General features: G+C 35.9%; 1 protein-coding gene across 1 annotated transcript in view; it reads left to right on the top strand.

Moving 5' to 3' along the window:
* Positions 1-14997: 14997 nt before the first annotated feature.
* SHOC1 (shortage in chiasmata 1) overlaps positions 14998-16660 on the top strand; it is a 78251-nt gene continuing 76588 nt past the window's right edge. The window contains exon 1 of the mRNA XM_034664261.1: positions 14998-15088. Within this exon, the coding sequence (XP_034520152.1) occupies positions 15082-15088 (7 nt within the window). The 5' untranslated portion in view covers positions 14998-15081. The remainder of the gene's footprint in view (positions 15089-16660) is intronic.

Here is a 16660-nt window from a genome sequence, read left to right as displayed (position 1 = left end):
TTGAGTTAGAGCTTGGGTCATATTGGAATATTTCTGCCCTTTGGCAGGTCACTTGATCTCTCTGAGCCTCAGTTTCCTTATCTGGTAGTAAAGTATATTAATACCTTGGAGAATTGCTATGAAGATTAGAACCAAACAAGAAAACAAACATTTATTGAGCTCTTGTTCTTTTTTTTTTTTTTAAAGATTTTATTTATTTATTCGACAGAGATAGAGACAGCCAGCGAGAGAGGGAACACAGGCAGGGGGAGTGGGAGAGGAAGAAGCAGGCTCCCAGTGGAAGAGCCTGGCTCGATCCCACAACGCCGGGATCACGCCCTGAGCCGAAGGCAGACGCTCAACCGCTGTGCCACCCAGGCGCCCCTATTGAGCTCTTGTTCTTTGCCAGGTTCTTAACATATTTGAAACAGTGCTTATAAAATTCTACACAAAAATATGTTACTATCACATAATGAGTTCCCTGTTCTAAAGGAGGTAAAAATAGAGAAAGAGCAAAAAAGCATACACATACTTTATAATATCAAAATTTGTAAGTGAGAAAAAGGCCACAAGGAAAAAAAAAAAGGAAAAGATCGGCAATTAGGAAACTCAGCTGGGAAGCTTAAGTTGGTCTTGAAAGTGGGTGGTATTTGGACCTCTAGAGACGCATGAAAAGGATAACATAGAGGGTATGATATAAACGGGAGCAAAGAGAAGAAAAGAAAGCAGAGTATGCAGAGAACAGCAGTACTTTAACACAAGTGTAGGGTGGATGAAGGTCGGCAGTATCTGGAAAAAGTCTGAAGCCAGATCACAGAGAGACCTGAAGGCCAAACTGGGCAGTCTAGACTTGATGCCTTAGGGAATAAAGAGTTGTGTAAAATATATGCCAAGACTTTGGCATAAGACTGACTTCAATTTGAATCGGCTCCTCACATCCTAGCTGTAGAGTTTTGAGCAAGACGCTTAACCTCTCTAAGCCTCAGTTTCTCATCTAAATGAGGGAGATACTAACTTAAGTCAAGTTTCAAGCATAGTATCTTGTAAATAAAAGATGCTTGATGTGGCATAGCTATTGTGTACAGGCACTGGTTGACTACTGAAGGACTTTGATGAAAGTAGTTGACATAATCTAAATTCTATAGCACAATGCAGACTAGATTAGAGGCTGGGAGAACAGTTAGGAGAAAATCATAGTCCTAGGGGATACAGGTAAGTTAAAAAACAGAAGGATCAAAATAAGTGTTTTAAAGAATATTTTAAGATAGAATATAATTAAATACTTTTTAGACACAGAGAGAACCCACTGTAGGGGAGAGAATGAAGATACATGAGAGGAAATAACCTGTGAACTAAATTCTGGAGCTGGTGAGTGGGGAATGAGGTAAAGAATCCAGAGAAAACAGTACTCTTTGCTTGATTTCTTATCTGTGATACAGAATGCATTCTTGTCAGCAGCGTAAATAATTTGGAAAATAGGTAGGGCATAAATATTGGAGGAGATTAGTCTTGGAAAGAAAGAATATTTATCTACAGAAAGAAGTAAGAATCTTGGGTAAAACACTTAATGCCAAATGAGACTATATGGACATTTTGATATAAAAAGAGAAAAGTGAAGGAACACAATTTCTCATTCAAGAGGAAGATGAAGTCATCTCCAGGGAATGGGGTGAGTTATAGATGTATGACTAGAAGAGTGTGGATATAGGTTAGTCTTTAATCAGCTAAGATCAGGATTTCTCAACCTTTGTACTATTGATATTATAGGCTGGATAATTCTTATTTAAGGGTAGTTAGTGGTAGACTTCCTTTTAATTTTAAGATGTTCATAGCAGGATCCTGGCCTCTGCTAATTAGATGCCAGTAGCAAACCTTCCCCAAGTTATGACAACCAAAAAGGTCTCTAGATAGGCCCAAATGCCCTCTAGGAGGCAAAAATCACCTCAAATGAGAACCACTGCTCTAGCTGTTGGAATGATAAGGGGCCCAAAGATAGGACATTGTCTTGAGACTCTTTCTCACATTCAGAACATTGCTGGCACATACAGACTATGAAGGAAAATAATGATTGACAATTGGCATTGAGGGACTAGCTGAAGTTGCATAACATATATTTGTAGTGGAACCAATCTGATTTTATCGTTTTATTATTTTCTCCCCAAATTATAGAGAGTCCAGGTGCGGAACAGGTGGGAGAAATCAGGAAGCTAGAAGCCTAAAGAGAGAGATATTTAAAAGAGAAGGAGGTCTGTGTTGTGATGAGCACTGGGTGTTTACATGCAGCTAATGAATCATGGAACACTACATCAAAAACTAATGATGTGCTATATGCTGGCTAACTGAATATAATAAAAAACAAACAAACAAATAAAAAGCAACTTATAAAAAAATAAATAAAAGAGAAGTTGCTTATTAGTGTTAGATATTATTGTTTCCGGGTACTTTTTTTTTTCCTTTTTTCCTGTAAGAGACAGTACAAGTTGCTAATCTACTAAGTTTGTACATACCAAGCACGTAGTAGGTGTTCAAAAATTATTTGTTAAATTTACATTGTGAGGTACGAGATTGGGTCCAAATTCAAAATAGGAAGTTGTGAGAATTGCTGTTTATGAAACAACATTAAGACTTCTTTTGGAGAGGGGTGCCTGGGTGGCTCAGCCAGTTAAGCATCTGCCTTCTGCTCAGGTCATGATCCCAGGGTCCTGGATCAAGTCCTGCATTGGGCTCCCTGCTCAGCTGGGAGTCTGCTTCTCCCTCTGTCCCTCCCCCTACTCACTCTCTCCCTCTCTCTCTAGCAAAAATAAATAAATAAAAACTTAAAAAAATAAAGACTTCTTTTGGAGAGAAAAAGAAATAGTTTTCTCATCTTGTATAAGGATGATATTGGCTACCCTGGATATTGGTGATTTGTTATAACTTATTATAGTTTGAATTTGCAGTTTAGACCTTAGGAAGTTATTTATTTTATAAGTTGGTTAATTTTCCATTAGGTACACAGTGGTGTTGTTATGCTTTTATGGTTCAAACAGCTAGATTTCCCATAGGTGTGGTTAATCTGGTAAATATCTAGAAGAGCTATTTACTCAATTATTCTGTATCTCTACAACTTACTTGTTAAAACCACAATACATTATTTCCTTTAAGCTCCCATAACTCTTGTAACATTAATTTCCTCAGGGAATAACTAGTTTTTATGTAAATGTCTTATTTCCCCTGCCACACTGACAGAGTAGAATCATTTGCTCTCCCCAACTAACATAGTTCCTTGCACATAATATGTGCCCAAAAATAATTGATGGATAAGGGCACCTGGGTGGCTTAGTCAATTAAGCGTCCAACTCTTGATTTCACTCGGGTCATGATCTCAGGGTCATGAGATCCAGCCCTGTGCTGGTCTTTGCACTGAGCATGGAGCCTGCTTAAGATTCTCCCTCTCCCTCTGCCCTCCCCCACCAAGAAACTGATGGATAAATCGATGAGTGAACAATTACACCTCACTGGGTGGAAGTCAAAAGACCTATATTCCTATCCCACCTATGTAATTTTTGGCAAATGCCTTAATTTCACTGGACCATAAAATATGAGAGGTGGTAGGGTGAATGTTACCTAGGGAAATATTAAAGCATAGAGTTAGCCCTTCCATTTTTTCAGAAGGAAATGGACACTCAAGTATAACTGTTTATTCCAACTTTAAGGCTTCTTTAGGGGAACAGAGTCAAGTCTAAGCATGGATAATGTTTTTATCCTAGCCAGAAGCTTAGCTTAAGTGAATTTTTCAATGTGTGTATAAGATACAATAAGCATATAAGGTATGAGATGACTCATAATCAGAAAAATGTTTAGGGGTTCAGCATGTAGAAAAGAGAAAAGTGATAGTGTTTATAGAGACAAATGTTGCAAAAATAGACTACAATAACATTTGGCTTCTGTATTTGAAAAAAAAGGTAAACTACATAAATATGAAATATTAGGTTTCCCTTGTATACTTGTGAAAATTTGTTTACATGCTGATGCCACCACAGCTTGTTTCTAGCATTATTATCTAGTTTAATTAGATTAAATATGTTGTGCCAAAATGTTTGCTCTTAATCTATTGATGTACCATAGTTCCTTACTGATCAAAAGATAGTATGTGAGACTACACCCATAAATTAGCAACCACAAGACAAGTTTCTTAGGCAACACATTTGTGCAATATTATTTCATTCCATATATCCAGATTTTCTGCATAAACTGGTTCAGACTAATCTGCAACTCTGTTTCAAATTGATTATCTGCCATATTTATGCCATGTCTGCTTTGGCTGATGTGTGTGTAATATTTCAAACACATTAATGCTCCTGCAAAAGCACTGAAAACCTACATTTAATAGAAAATGCTAAAAAAATTTTATTTCAAAATGACCTAGTGCCAAATTTTAACTAGAGAATTAAATACCTATTTTAGAGCTTACTCTAGATAAGGCATTGTGCTAATATAACCAAAGTGTGTAAAGATAATTAAGACATGGTCCATGGCCCATGATCTCAAGACGACAGCAATCTGGTAGGAGAGGCAGGCACGAACAAAACAATTATAATGTAAAGCGTGAAAACTACCCAAAGTGGGACACTGAGAAAAACTGTAAGAGTGCCAAAAATGTAACAACTAATTCTAAGATTATCAGTGGGAAGAGGAAACAGTTGAACTGCACCCTGTAGAATAAATAGGTTTTCAACATGTGATCAGAATACAAATAAAAGAGCAGGAACAAAGACTTGGAAGTTGAAGGATCTGGGAGATGTTCAAAGAATGGCTAATGGTTCAGGGTTCCAAAGTAAACGGGGTGGAATAATTGTTCCATGCTAAGAATTTCAGATTTCATCCTGTATATGCTAAATTATGAAGTCTGAGCAGGGGAGTGACATTCTCAATTAGTTGTTTCAGAAATATCATCCTGGCAGCAATATATAGAATTGTCTGAAGAAAGCAAAAATGAAAAATAAGAATAACATCGGACAAAAATTCATGATTTTTGCATCTTCAGTGCCTAATATTATGCCTGACAAAAAGTATGTTCTCAGTAAACATTAAACATTATTACTCTGTCCTCAACAACATAGCATGTGAATACAACAATGAAGCTTAATATCATTATAAGAGATTTCCACAAATGTATGGAATTGATCTGGATAGCAGAGGGTTTTTCCACCTTCCTTTATGGCTCCTCAGCTTAGTTTATATTCAAGCGTGTTTAGAGGCGCCTGGGTGGCTCAGTTGGTTAAGCGTCTGACTCTGTTTCAGCTTTGATCATGATTTCAGTGTTATAAGATCGAGCCCTGCATCAGGCTCTGTGCTCAGTGTGGAGTCTGCTTAGGATTCTCTCTCCCTCTTCCTCTGCCCCTCCCCATATGTGCTCTCTCACTCACACTCTCTCTCAAATAAATAAATACATAAATAAATAAAATCTTTATATTCAAGTGTGTTTAAATTTACTTCCACCTATTACAAAACAACAGTAACATAAATAATGGTGAATTAAAATTTATAGGGAAAAGTAATTGTTCTAAGATCCTTTTCATATGCATAATTTTAGAAATAATGCATAAACATTATCTACTGAGAAAAAAACACAGATGACTTAGATATACAGGTGAAATTCACTATAGCTATATAAATTAAACTTTCCAAAGATAAGCAGGAAGAAAATCTTTGTAAAATATATGGCAGACCAAGAGCAAATATTCCTTTTAAAGAGTGTGTGGCCTAGCTAAGAGCATGGACTCTGAACCAGACTGCCTGGGTTTGCAATTCTGTCTCATACTTTCTAGCTGTTTAATCTTGGGTAAAACACTTAAGTTTTCAATGTCCCAGTTTTCTTACCTGTAAACTGGGGTTTGTAATATAGTATTTAGTTTATAAGTAAATTGCAAAGTGTTTAGAATAGTGCTTGGCACATAGTAAGTGCTCAATAAAAGTTAGCTGTTTTTAAATTATTATTCTTAATGTAGCAGAAACTATTATATATTTCTCAAAATCTGTTCTTTCCTTCTTATTTTAATAATAGAATCTCCAAGTTGTAACTATGCACATGACTGTCCGGTATAAACAATGAGTCTTCTAGGCTTTACTACAGCTAAGAGTGACTAGGTGACAATCCCTTTGGAAAACAGTTTGCCATTACTGAATAAATGTGATGATATGCACACTCAATAATCCAGAAATTCATTCCTAAAATTATATTCCAGAAAAACGTTTATGTATACTGGGATATATGTACAAGGATATTGATAGCAGCACTATTTGTAATTTGTAATAATCTGAAGGTCCATCAACAATAGAATGGATAAACTGAGGTATATTTATACAAAGGTGTATTCAGCAATGAAATTGAATTAACATACATACATACAACAGCATCCACTGAATAGAAACAAGAACCAAACTAACACAAACAGCAATTTTTAAAAATAAGCAGAACTGTATCATTTAGAAATGCATACTTGGGTGAAACTAAAGAAAAGCAAAGCAGTGATTACCAAAAAGTCAGGATTATAGTAATCTCTAGGTCTAGAGAGAGACTTCCTCAAGGGAGAGCTGTGATTAGAAAAGGAAACACAGCTTCTGAAATTCTTGCAATGCTCTGTTTCTTTACTTTGAGTGGAGGCTGCATGGATATTTCTTTAAAATAATTTTTTAAGCTATAGATTGCCTTATGCATTTTTCTATATGAATATTATATTTCACAATTTCAATTACAGATACATAAAGAAACATTATGCCCTTGGCCTCTCCTATTCCTTGCTCCATCTTGCTGCCTGAAACATAAATATTGCCACCTGAGACCATGAGACCAAGAACCATGAGACCAGGGATACTCAGGAATATCAGAGTAATGAGCTGGATGGTTAAGTCCCTGAGGACTTTGTGGGGCACAGCTGCCATATCAGACCAAAACCTTTTGCTTCTGTACCTCATTTACATGACAGAGAAATAAGTTTTATATTGCTTGGAAATCTGAATCTACATATTTGAAATCTACATAGTCAAATTTGATACTAACTAATGTACCTATATACAAGATCTTCAAAAGACAACCTACTGAATAGAAAAATCGACTGATCTTGCACACACACACACACAATTAGGCAATTAATGGGATTCATGCAAGAAGAAATCCAAAGGGCTCATGACCATCTAAAAAGTGTTTAATCTCAGCAGTGATCAGGAAAATGCAAATTAAAACAATAATGAGATAGTATTTTTCACGTGACAGAGCAGCAAACATTTTTAAAGAGCAAAATATTCATTTCTGTTGAGTATTCAGGAAAATGACCCCTCTCAGGCATTGTTAACACAAAGTGCTATAAATTTTTGGAAGGTAAATTGGCGCTATTAAATTTGAAATGCTCTTACCACTTAAGGCAGCAAAGGAACACAAATCTGTATCATAGGAATAACAGCAATAATATTTAAAACTCTATGTCTAAGAATTCTTATTGCAGCATTATTTGTCAAGATAAAAAAAACCCTGAAAACAATCTGTTAAATCCATTAGTACCAGAATATTTGGATAAATTATGGCATAGCTTAACTATGAAATATTATGCAGCTATTAAAAATGAGTTAAATCTATATATTTTTATCTGGAAGGTTGGTCATGATGTATTGTTTAGTGAAGAAGGGTGAAAAATAAGTCACCCATTTTTATATAATTGNTTTTTGAGTTTTCTTTTTTTTTTTTTTTAATTTTATTTTATTATATTGTGTTAATCACCATACAGTACATCCCCAGATTCCGATGCAAAGTTTGATGCTTCATTAGTTGCGTATAACACCCAGTGCACCATGCAATACGTGCCCTCCCTACTACCCATCACCAGGCTATCCCCTTCCCCCACCCCCTCCCCTCTGAAGTCCTCAGTTTGCCTCTCACAGTCCATAGTCTCTCATGTTTCATTCCCCCCTCTGATTACCCCCCTNATGCTCTTACCACTTAAGGCAGCAAAGGAACACAAATCTGTATCATAGGAATAACAGCAATAATATTTAAAACTCTATGTCTAAGAATTCTTATTGCAGCATTATTTGTCAAGATAAAAAAAACCCTGAAAACAATCTGTTAAATCCATTAGTACCAGAATATTTGGATAAATTATGGCATAGCTTAACTATGAAATATTATGCAGCTATTAAAAATGAGTTAACTATATATTTTTATCTGGAAGGTTGGTCATGATGTATTGTTTAGTGAAGAAGGGTGAAAAATAAGTCACCCATTTTTATATAATTGGCCAAATTATTTTGTGTGTGCATGTCCATATAAATTTGTGTGAACATACAAGAAGGTCTGAAAAGATATACCCCTGGGTGGGGAGATGGGGTAACTGGGTGATGGGCATTAAGGAGGGCACTTGATGTAGTGAACACTAGGCGTTATACGCAACTGATGAATTACTAAACTCTATCTCTGAAACTAATAATACAATCTATGTTAATTAACTGATCCTAAATAAAAAAATTTTAATTTAATTTTTAAAAGATACACCCCCGATTGTTAACATTGGTTATCTGGGAATAGGGTTAGTAACAGATTACTTTTTCTATATTCATTTTAGGATGGTTTTACTGGTTACAATGAGTCTAACTATGTGTTACTTTTGTAATTTTTACAAAACTATTTAATTTAAAATTAGTTTTAATAAAAGGTATATATCCAAGAATGGATGGTAATGTACCTCAATGCCAGATGCCAACATCTTTATGTTGATTACCGCCAAACGTTAAATCCATATCAGTGAAGCAAACTGCACAAACCTGTACAAAATAGAATGAAGTCGGTAACTTGGGAGAGTAATGTGGCTTATCCACTACTGTTTCATAATTAGTATTTTGTTAGTGATTAGCTAGAAAGACACCCATGTGTTAGTAAAATAAATGCACGTTACTTCTTGTAACATTCTAGGAAGAAATTTAATGCCAAGGTATGTTATGGAAAGAAATACAGGAGTTAAGAAATACAGCGACACTTCTTCCTGATCAGGTGGGTCTAGCAATTCCTAAATGAGTGTCTTTGTGAAGCGGTGGCCATCAATCAACGTGTACAATCTGGATGTCCCAATTCTGTCTTCCTGCCCCTCCTCAAATGCTCTTCCGCCATCAAGGCACGGCCAACACCTAGCCAGACACCTGAATCAGGTTGGCCTCCTCCCTTTCGCTTTCCGGTCTCCCTGAATCTGATGGCTAAATCCTCCGTTTTACCTCTGGAACGCTTCTGTCCTTGCCTTCCCTCTGGTCCTGTCCCGTTTGGTGAGGATTAGCTAATAACATTAGAAGTCCAGATTCCCTGGCCTGGTCTTCCCTGCCTTTCACACCCGCTCCTTCCCGCTTCCCGCCACCTCCTCCGCTGTCACTCTCCACTCCGTGCCGCAAAGATTTCGCTCACCCGCGAGGACCGGGGCACCCCAGGCACTGGGCAACCGCAAGCGGAAGTGGCGGGAGCCCGAGGGGAGGGGCCTGGCCTGGCTGGCCAATGCCAGCGCTGAGTCCAGGGCCAGAGGTCACATGTTCAGTAGGCGGGAATTTTCTCAGGCGAAGACGTGTAGGTGGCGATTTTACCTCCGGTAGCAACCCTGAGAGGCTGAAGAGAGGAGAGAGGGAAGGTGTTCTTCAGCAGAGGAGAAGAAAAGGTCAGGATGGGGCTAGCGTATGGCAGCTCTAAAATTTCCGGCAAACAGATTTGTGAGGCCCGGTTGATGTGGCTCTGTGGGGACGAGACCCCCAGAACCAGGGTCCACGTAACCTAATGAGGGGGGGATAGAGGTTGTGACGGGCACAGAAAGGCCAGTGGGTTTCAACCCGCTAACAAGGAGTTGTATAGATTAAACAATACGAGAAAATGTGTGAACCTTGCCTCCTCTGCACTTTTACATGGTTAAAATGTGGTTTTTAGGCAAAGGAGTGAGGAAGGGGAGAAATCGCCCTATGCCTTAGGCTGATGAGAGGAGATGGGAAGCCAGCCCTAAAATTCACATTCACTCGTATGTGTCTTAAATAATCTTGGAAATAATATTCCATTATATATGTCTACACTTTAAATATGTAAAATTTTTATCTCAACCATACTTCAGTAAAACTGCGTGGAAAAAATCTTGTGCCTTATTTCTCTGGCCTTGTGCATAAGAGCCTAACTTATTACTTATATGCATTTCCATTTTGGCCTCGATTAGGAGGTAGTATAAGAGAAATAAAATCTTTAGAAGCAGGTAAGGAAAAATATTTCAGGAATTGCTGCAATTCCTGATTGATTGATTATTTTTAAAATACCTACTCTTTAGCCATGATTTTGCTTGTTTTCTCCCTTTGACTTTAGAAATAAGGCTAATTTATCTCTCTTCCTATCCATCCACTATTATAAGATGGGGTCAAATACCTGTAATGTAATGAAGTAAGGTTGACAGGTGAAAGGAATTCTATGAATATATATGATATATAGTATCTTATTTAAGTACTGTATGTTCAGCATAAATTTAAATGATTAACTTCAATACAACAGTAATTGCTGTTTAAGGTAGTTGATGAGAGTGATGAATCTGAAGCTAATAAAAATATTAGGCTTCACAAGAAAGGAAATTTTAAGATAAATGCTGACAATAACTGAATGGAATAACTAAGTAAATCAATTGTTTTAAACTTTTTGAAATGACTTCTAGAATGAAGCACAATCAGATAATGTTTTTTGAAAGCACAATATCAAGAAATGGAAATTCTAAATTAATATTTGCCTCAAAGATAGTGATACACTGTATGGAAAAGGTATGGAAGTACAATGATTGGAAAATATTTCCAGAGAAGCAATCACCAGTAAGAAAATGCTATGTTGACATTGTTTAATTAAGAGTGAAAGAGGGCACCCACACTGTGTACTCCCCACATCTGTTGATACCACAGAACCTAACAATATTAAAAATAATTCAGATAGCTTATTAGGTTTGTTTTCATTGGAAAGCTTATTGTAATATCCAAAATGTCTTCTGATTCATTAATCAAATAAAGTAATTGTATTCCAAACCAGTTTGCTCTTAGTTTTTTTAATATAGTAGTTGAGTAGTTAAGAATGTTCACACGATAATGACTGAAAATAGGAGTAGATTCATAGCTAATTAATGTAGATGAGCTCTTAAGGTCTTCTGGGGCAGTACCTTCAGCATAGATAAGGAAACAGGTAAACCTCAAACAAATTTAAAATAATAATGAAACTAAGGCAAAACCATTCAGATTAAAATGTTTATTTCACTTGCTAAAAACTTACTGACAAACTACTATATGAAGATTATATCTTACATCTGAATTCCCCAAAACATAACTGATCAAAATGCTAAGAACTATCTGATACACTGGACTCTGTCCTAGAGTGACTCTTATAAGCTGTAATTGCTCTGGTTCTCACATAAATGAGAATCATCTTGGACTCTTTCAGCATTCTAAATTTTACTAACTGATTCATTAGATGAATTTGTTTGTTTATCAATAATGACCCATTGACCAGGAATAATATGTCTTAGTGGCTTTATTCCAAATGAGCTATTAGGGAATTCTAACTTCAGCCTTTTTATTTTAAGTTTTTATTTATTTTTTTTAGTGAACTCTACCCCCAACAGGGGCTTGAACTCATTACCCTAAGATCAAGAGTCACATGTTCTTCCAACTGAGCCAGTCAGGCACCCCTGAGCTTTTTATTTTTTAAGAGACTGAATTTCGCAGATTCTTCTCCCCTGCCTCAGCACAGTTTTTCCTGTGGTTATTCTATTTCAAGACCACTTAAGAAATATGGTTATCCTGAGAAAACCACTGTACCAGTCTTGCGAATTCCCACCTCTTTTGCAACAAGATGATCACAGAATATATATTTCAATCCACCAACCAGAAGTTGTGTGGATTAAACAATTATGAACATATGTGAAAAATAGATGAATGATTTTATATCAACATATATTATTTTCATATTAGATTTAAATCATAATAATAAGTGTTATTTTTATAGTTAACATTTTTATCATTCAGTGCCTTTAAAAATGAATGAACTAAAGTTTTGAGATTAAGAATGGTTTTCTACTGCTTGCTTTGCTATTTTGCCAACATTTGATTTTAATTTTTATATTTTCAGATACGAAATTTGTACTGCTTTCAAAGAAAGAAGACATGTTTTCAGCATTCAAATATTGTGCAATAGACTATTTATATGAGGTAGAGTGTTACTGGATCACTAACTACCAAGAATTATGATATGAAAAGTACTATCTGCATTCACTACATGATGATGATAATTTTGCAGTAGTTGTTAGATTAATCCTTAGTCTAATTACTTTGAGATTTATTTAAAATTTCTTCCCACTTCCAATGTACCTTAAAAACACCACTTTTGGAAGGAAATTGTTGACAATGTATTGTGAATTTGAAGTTGTCAGCAGAAGAAAATGGAAACTTGGCATATTTGGGCTGTTTTTATATGAACATTCTTTTTTTTTTTTTTTTTTTTTTAATTTTTTTTTTTTTTTTTTTNNTTTTATTTATTTATTTGACAGAGATAGAGACAGCCAGCGAGAGAGGGAACACAAGCAGGGGGAGTGGGAGAGGAAGAAGCAGGCTCATAGCAGAGGAGCCTGATGTGGGGCTCGATCCCACAACGCTGGGATCACGCCCTGAGCCGAAGGCAGACGCTTAACCGCTGTGCCACCCAGGCGCCCCTATATGAACATTCTTGAGTGATCTTCCTTGAAAAGAGTGGGGGGAAGCAGTCTCAGTTATCTTTATGAGGAAATAACAGTAACAGCATGTATTGACCACTTGCTATGGGCCAGATACTTTGCTCTTTTGCTGGATTATATCATTTGCTCTTTTGATGGATTATGCCATTTGATCATCGTAACTATTCCAAGAGCTAGATTTTACAATTTTACAGGATAGGAAAATGATGTCTAGAGAACTTAAACAGCTTACACAAAGCTGAGATTCAAGTCCAGTACATTGTTAAGAATCTAATTGGAATAGTCATCATACAACAATTCATTATTCTTATGATCTTAATTGACAAGTTAAATTTTGATTTTCTTTATAACCTTCACCTCATTACCAGGAAAAAAAATTATTCCAATGTACCTAGAGCTGTTACATTTTATAGGAAATAAGAAAGATATTTAGACATCTGCAGGTTTTATTATTTTTTCATAACTGGGAGGTAAATGTGTAATTATAACGTATATGTGGTAGGGAATCAGAAATCATCAACCAAATATATTTATGAATATACTGACCACTTCAAACATCCTTAAACTTTTTTTTTTTAAAGATTTCATTTATTTATTTGACAGAGATAGAGACAGCCAGCGAGAGAGGGAACACAAGCAGGGGGAGTGGGAGAGGAAGAAGCAGGCTCATAGCAGAGGAGCCTGATGTGGGGCTCCGTCCCACAACGCTGGGATCACGCCCTGAGCCGAAGGCAGACGCTCAACCGCTGTGCCACCAAGGTGCCCCCAAACATCCTTAAACTTTTATCCTTGTCCATGATGTCTTAATTTCTCACTGGTGGATCACACCCCCTGATATACTATAAACATGATAGTGATTGATGGCAAATCTTGCAAAAGTTGTGGAATTTTGTAAAGTTCATGGAAACAGTGTTGAGGAACCACTCAACGGGTAAAGCTATTGTCAAATGAAGACCTTGTGACATTAGATTAGTTACAAATAAGAGGAAGAGAATGGTTCGAATATTAAAGGAGTCGGAGATGCCTTGGGAATATTTTGCTTAAATATTTTTTAAAAATATCTTATTTATGGGGCACCTGGGTGGCACAGCGGTTAAGCATCTGCCTTCGGCTCAGGGCGTGATCCCAGCATTGTGGGATCGAGCCCCACATCAGGCTCCTCCGCTATGAGCCTGCTTCTTCCTCTCCCACTCCCCCTGCTTGTGTTCCCTCTCTCGCTGGCTGTCTCTATCTCTGTCGAATAAATAAATAAAATCTTTTTAAAAAATATCTTATTTATAATCAAAGGTGACATAATGACTAATATCATGCATATCATTATATAATACAGTTTGTGGGAAATTTTTGACAAAAAACTAGCTATGGTTACAAGCTAATTATAAACAAAATTTTGTTAGCTATAAAATTTAATTTTTATAACTTTACTTCTTTGTCTTAGACAAAGTATTAATCAAGCTTTTTTTCTGTTTTGCAATGAACCTTTAGTCCTCATTTTATATAAATTAGTTTAACTCATCTTTTCTTTCTTTGTACCGTTTATTCTTGGATAATTAAGACCTCTTATTTAATATGTATAACACCTTCAGCAAACATAAAACTCTTGGGAAATAATGCAAGAAACTATCATTTGTCCAAATACATAGAATAATGAATTTTGTGGGAAGTTGAGAGTTACTGAGGAAAAGCTTCATAGAGGAGATATTGCTTAAGATGGGCCTTGAAAGATAAAGAGGATTTTGATAATCTGAGAATAGTGGGACATTTTTCAGAGGCACACCATAGACAATGAGGTTGAAGAAATAGTTTTATTTGTTGATTTTTTTAAGTTAGAAACTTATTTATTGGTTGTCACAAGTTTAATAATGCAAAGACATGCTAAACAAAATTAGGACAGCCATGTTATACTGTTAAGTGAAAAAAAGCACATTGCTAAATGGCATACTCTATAAATGATGTGATCTTGTTTTTGTCAAACACACACACACACACACACACACACACACACACACTTTAGCCTAGCCTAGAAAAGGAAGTCTGTGGAAAATATGCCAAACTATTACTGATATCACTAGGGACCTTGATTTTCTCAGTTATGTGTTCTGTGTTATTTTATATCTTATAATGAGCAGGTATTACCTTTAAATAAAAATAATATGAATTTAAAAGAATAAAGAATTTTAATATTCTGAATATTGATAGTTGCATCTGTTAAATATATTAAAAGATTTTATAATCTTACTTTCTTACATAGAATATAGTTAGAAAGAAGTTTTGCAGAGATGCTTTATTGCTTCGAGTCCCTTCATGTTTATATCAAGATGCGGGAGTTACTGATAATAAATTTAGGAGGCCATGGATGAGAGGTATGTTTTATTTTTATTTCTCAAAAGTCTATCTTAAAAGTGATATCAGAGTGTAGCACAATAAATTATTAAGAAAATGTGCTTTTCTTATTAATAAAACTACATTGCATTTATTCATATCAGAACTCTAAGGGGCACCTGTGTGGCTCAGTCAGTTAAGCATCTGCTTTTGGCTCGGGTTATGATCCTGGAGTCCCAGGAATGAGCCCCACGTTGGGCTCCCTGCTCAGCGGGGAGTCTGCTTTTCCCTCTGACCCTTCCCTTCTCATGCTCTCTCTCTCTCTCAAATAAATAAAATCTTAAAAAAAAAAAAAAGAACTCCAAGAACGGTACAAATTAATATTTTTATGACAGAATTTAGGTGACAAAGTAGGGAATTGGGACGCTTATACTAGATATGAATAGAACAAAAAAAGATGTAGATGATGAAGTCTTAAAATACTCTAGCATTGTAAACATTTGTTGTGTTGTAATAGGATCTTGCTCAACCGTAGGAGGGCTACTTTAAAATGTTATGATATACTGCATATAAAACTATTTTTAAATGTATATGTACAAAATATTATCTTTTACTCTTACCATGTCATGGATTTAAGAAAGAGGTAGCTTCCATAGAGGAGTCAAATCAGTTAACAACATTTATTTAGCATATATTATGTACCAGGTACTGTTACAGGTGCTAAAGACAGTTACTAATAAGACAGAAGTAGTTTCTTCCCTTAGTGGGTTTTCAGACTGGTAAGAAGGATGCAGCAATAAAACCATTACATATATAAGCTAATATCTGGTATTAATAAATGTGTAGAGAAGACACAATAGGGTAATGTGATACAAGATTGAGTAGGGAGCACTATTGTCTAAGATGCTTGGGGAAGGAAGTGGACATTTGAGTTGAGATCTGAATGATGAGAAGGCAACAACAATAAAAAGATATGGGGGAGAAGCCTTTCAAACAAATGCAGAGTTGACTCAGGAATAAACTTGATGAGTTTTAGGACCAGAAAATTAGGCCACTGTGACAGGTTAATGAAAAGGGGATATCTAAGAAGTAGGCAGCTTCTAAAAAATATAAGACATTGTAGGCCATAATATGGAGTTTATTTGTTTGTTTATATTATGGCTAACGTGGCAAATGATTGGACAGTTTTTAAAAGGGGAGTGACATACTCCCAAACTATTAGAAGTTATAGAACAATTCAGTAAGGTGACAGGATACAAAATCAATGCCCAGAAATCAGTTGCATTTCTATACACGAATAACGAGACTGAAGAAAGAGAAATTAGGGAATCCATCCCATTTACAATAACACCAAAAACCATGCGTTACCTTGGAATTAACTTAACCAGAGACGTAAAGGACCTATATGCTAGAAACTATAGATCACTTTTGAAAGATATTGAGGAAGACATAAAAAGATGGAAAAATATTCCATGCTCATGGATTGGAAGAATTAACATAGTTAAAATGTCCATACTACCCAGAGCAATCTACACTTTCAATGCTATCCCGATCAAAATACCGAGGACATTTTTCAAAGAACTGGAACAAATAGTCCTTAAATTTGTATGGAA

Source organism: Ailuropoda melanoleuca, chromosome 7 (genome assembly GCF_002007445.2).
Source record: "Ailuropoda melanoleuca isolate Jingjing chromosome 7, ASM200744v2, whole genome shotgun sequence".
NCBI lineage: Eukaryota > Metazoa > Chordata > Mammalia > Carnivora > Ursidae > Ailuropoda > Ailuropoda melanoleuca.
This window is presented reverse-complemented; position numbering and strand designations above follow the sequence as displayed.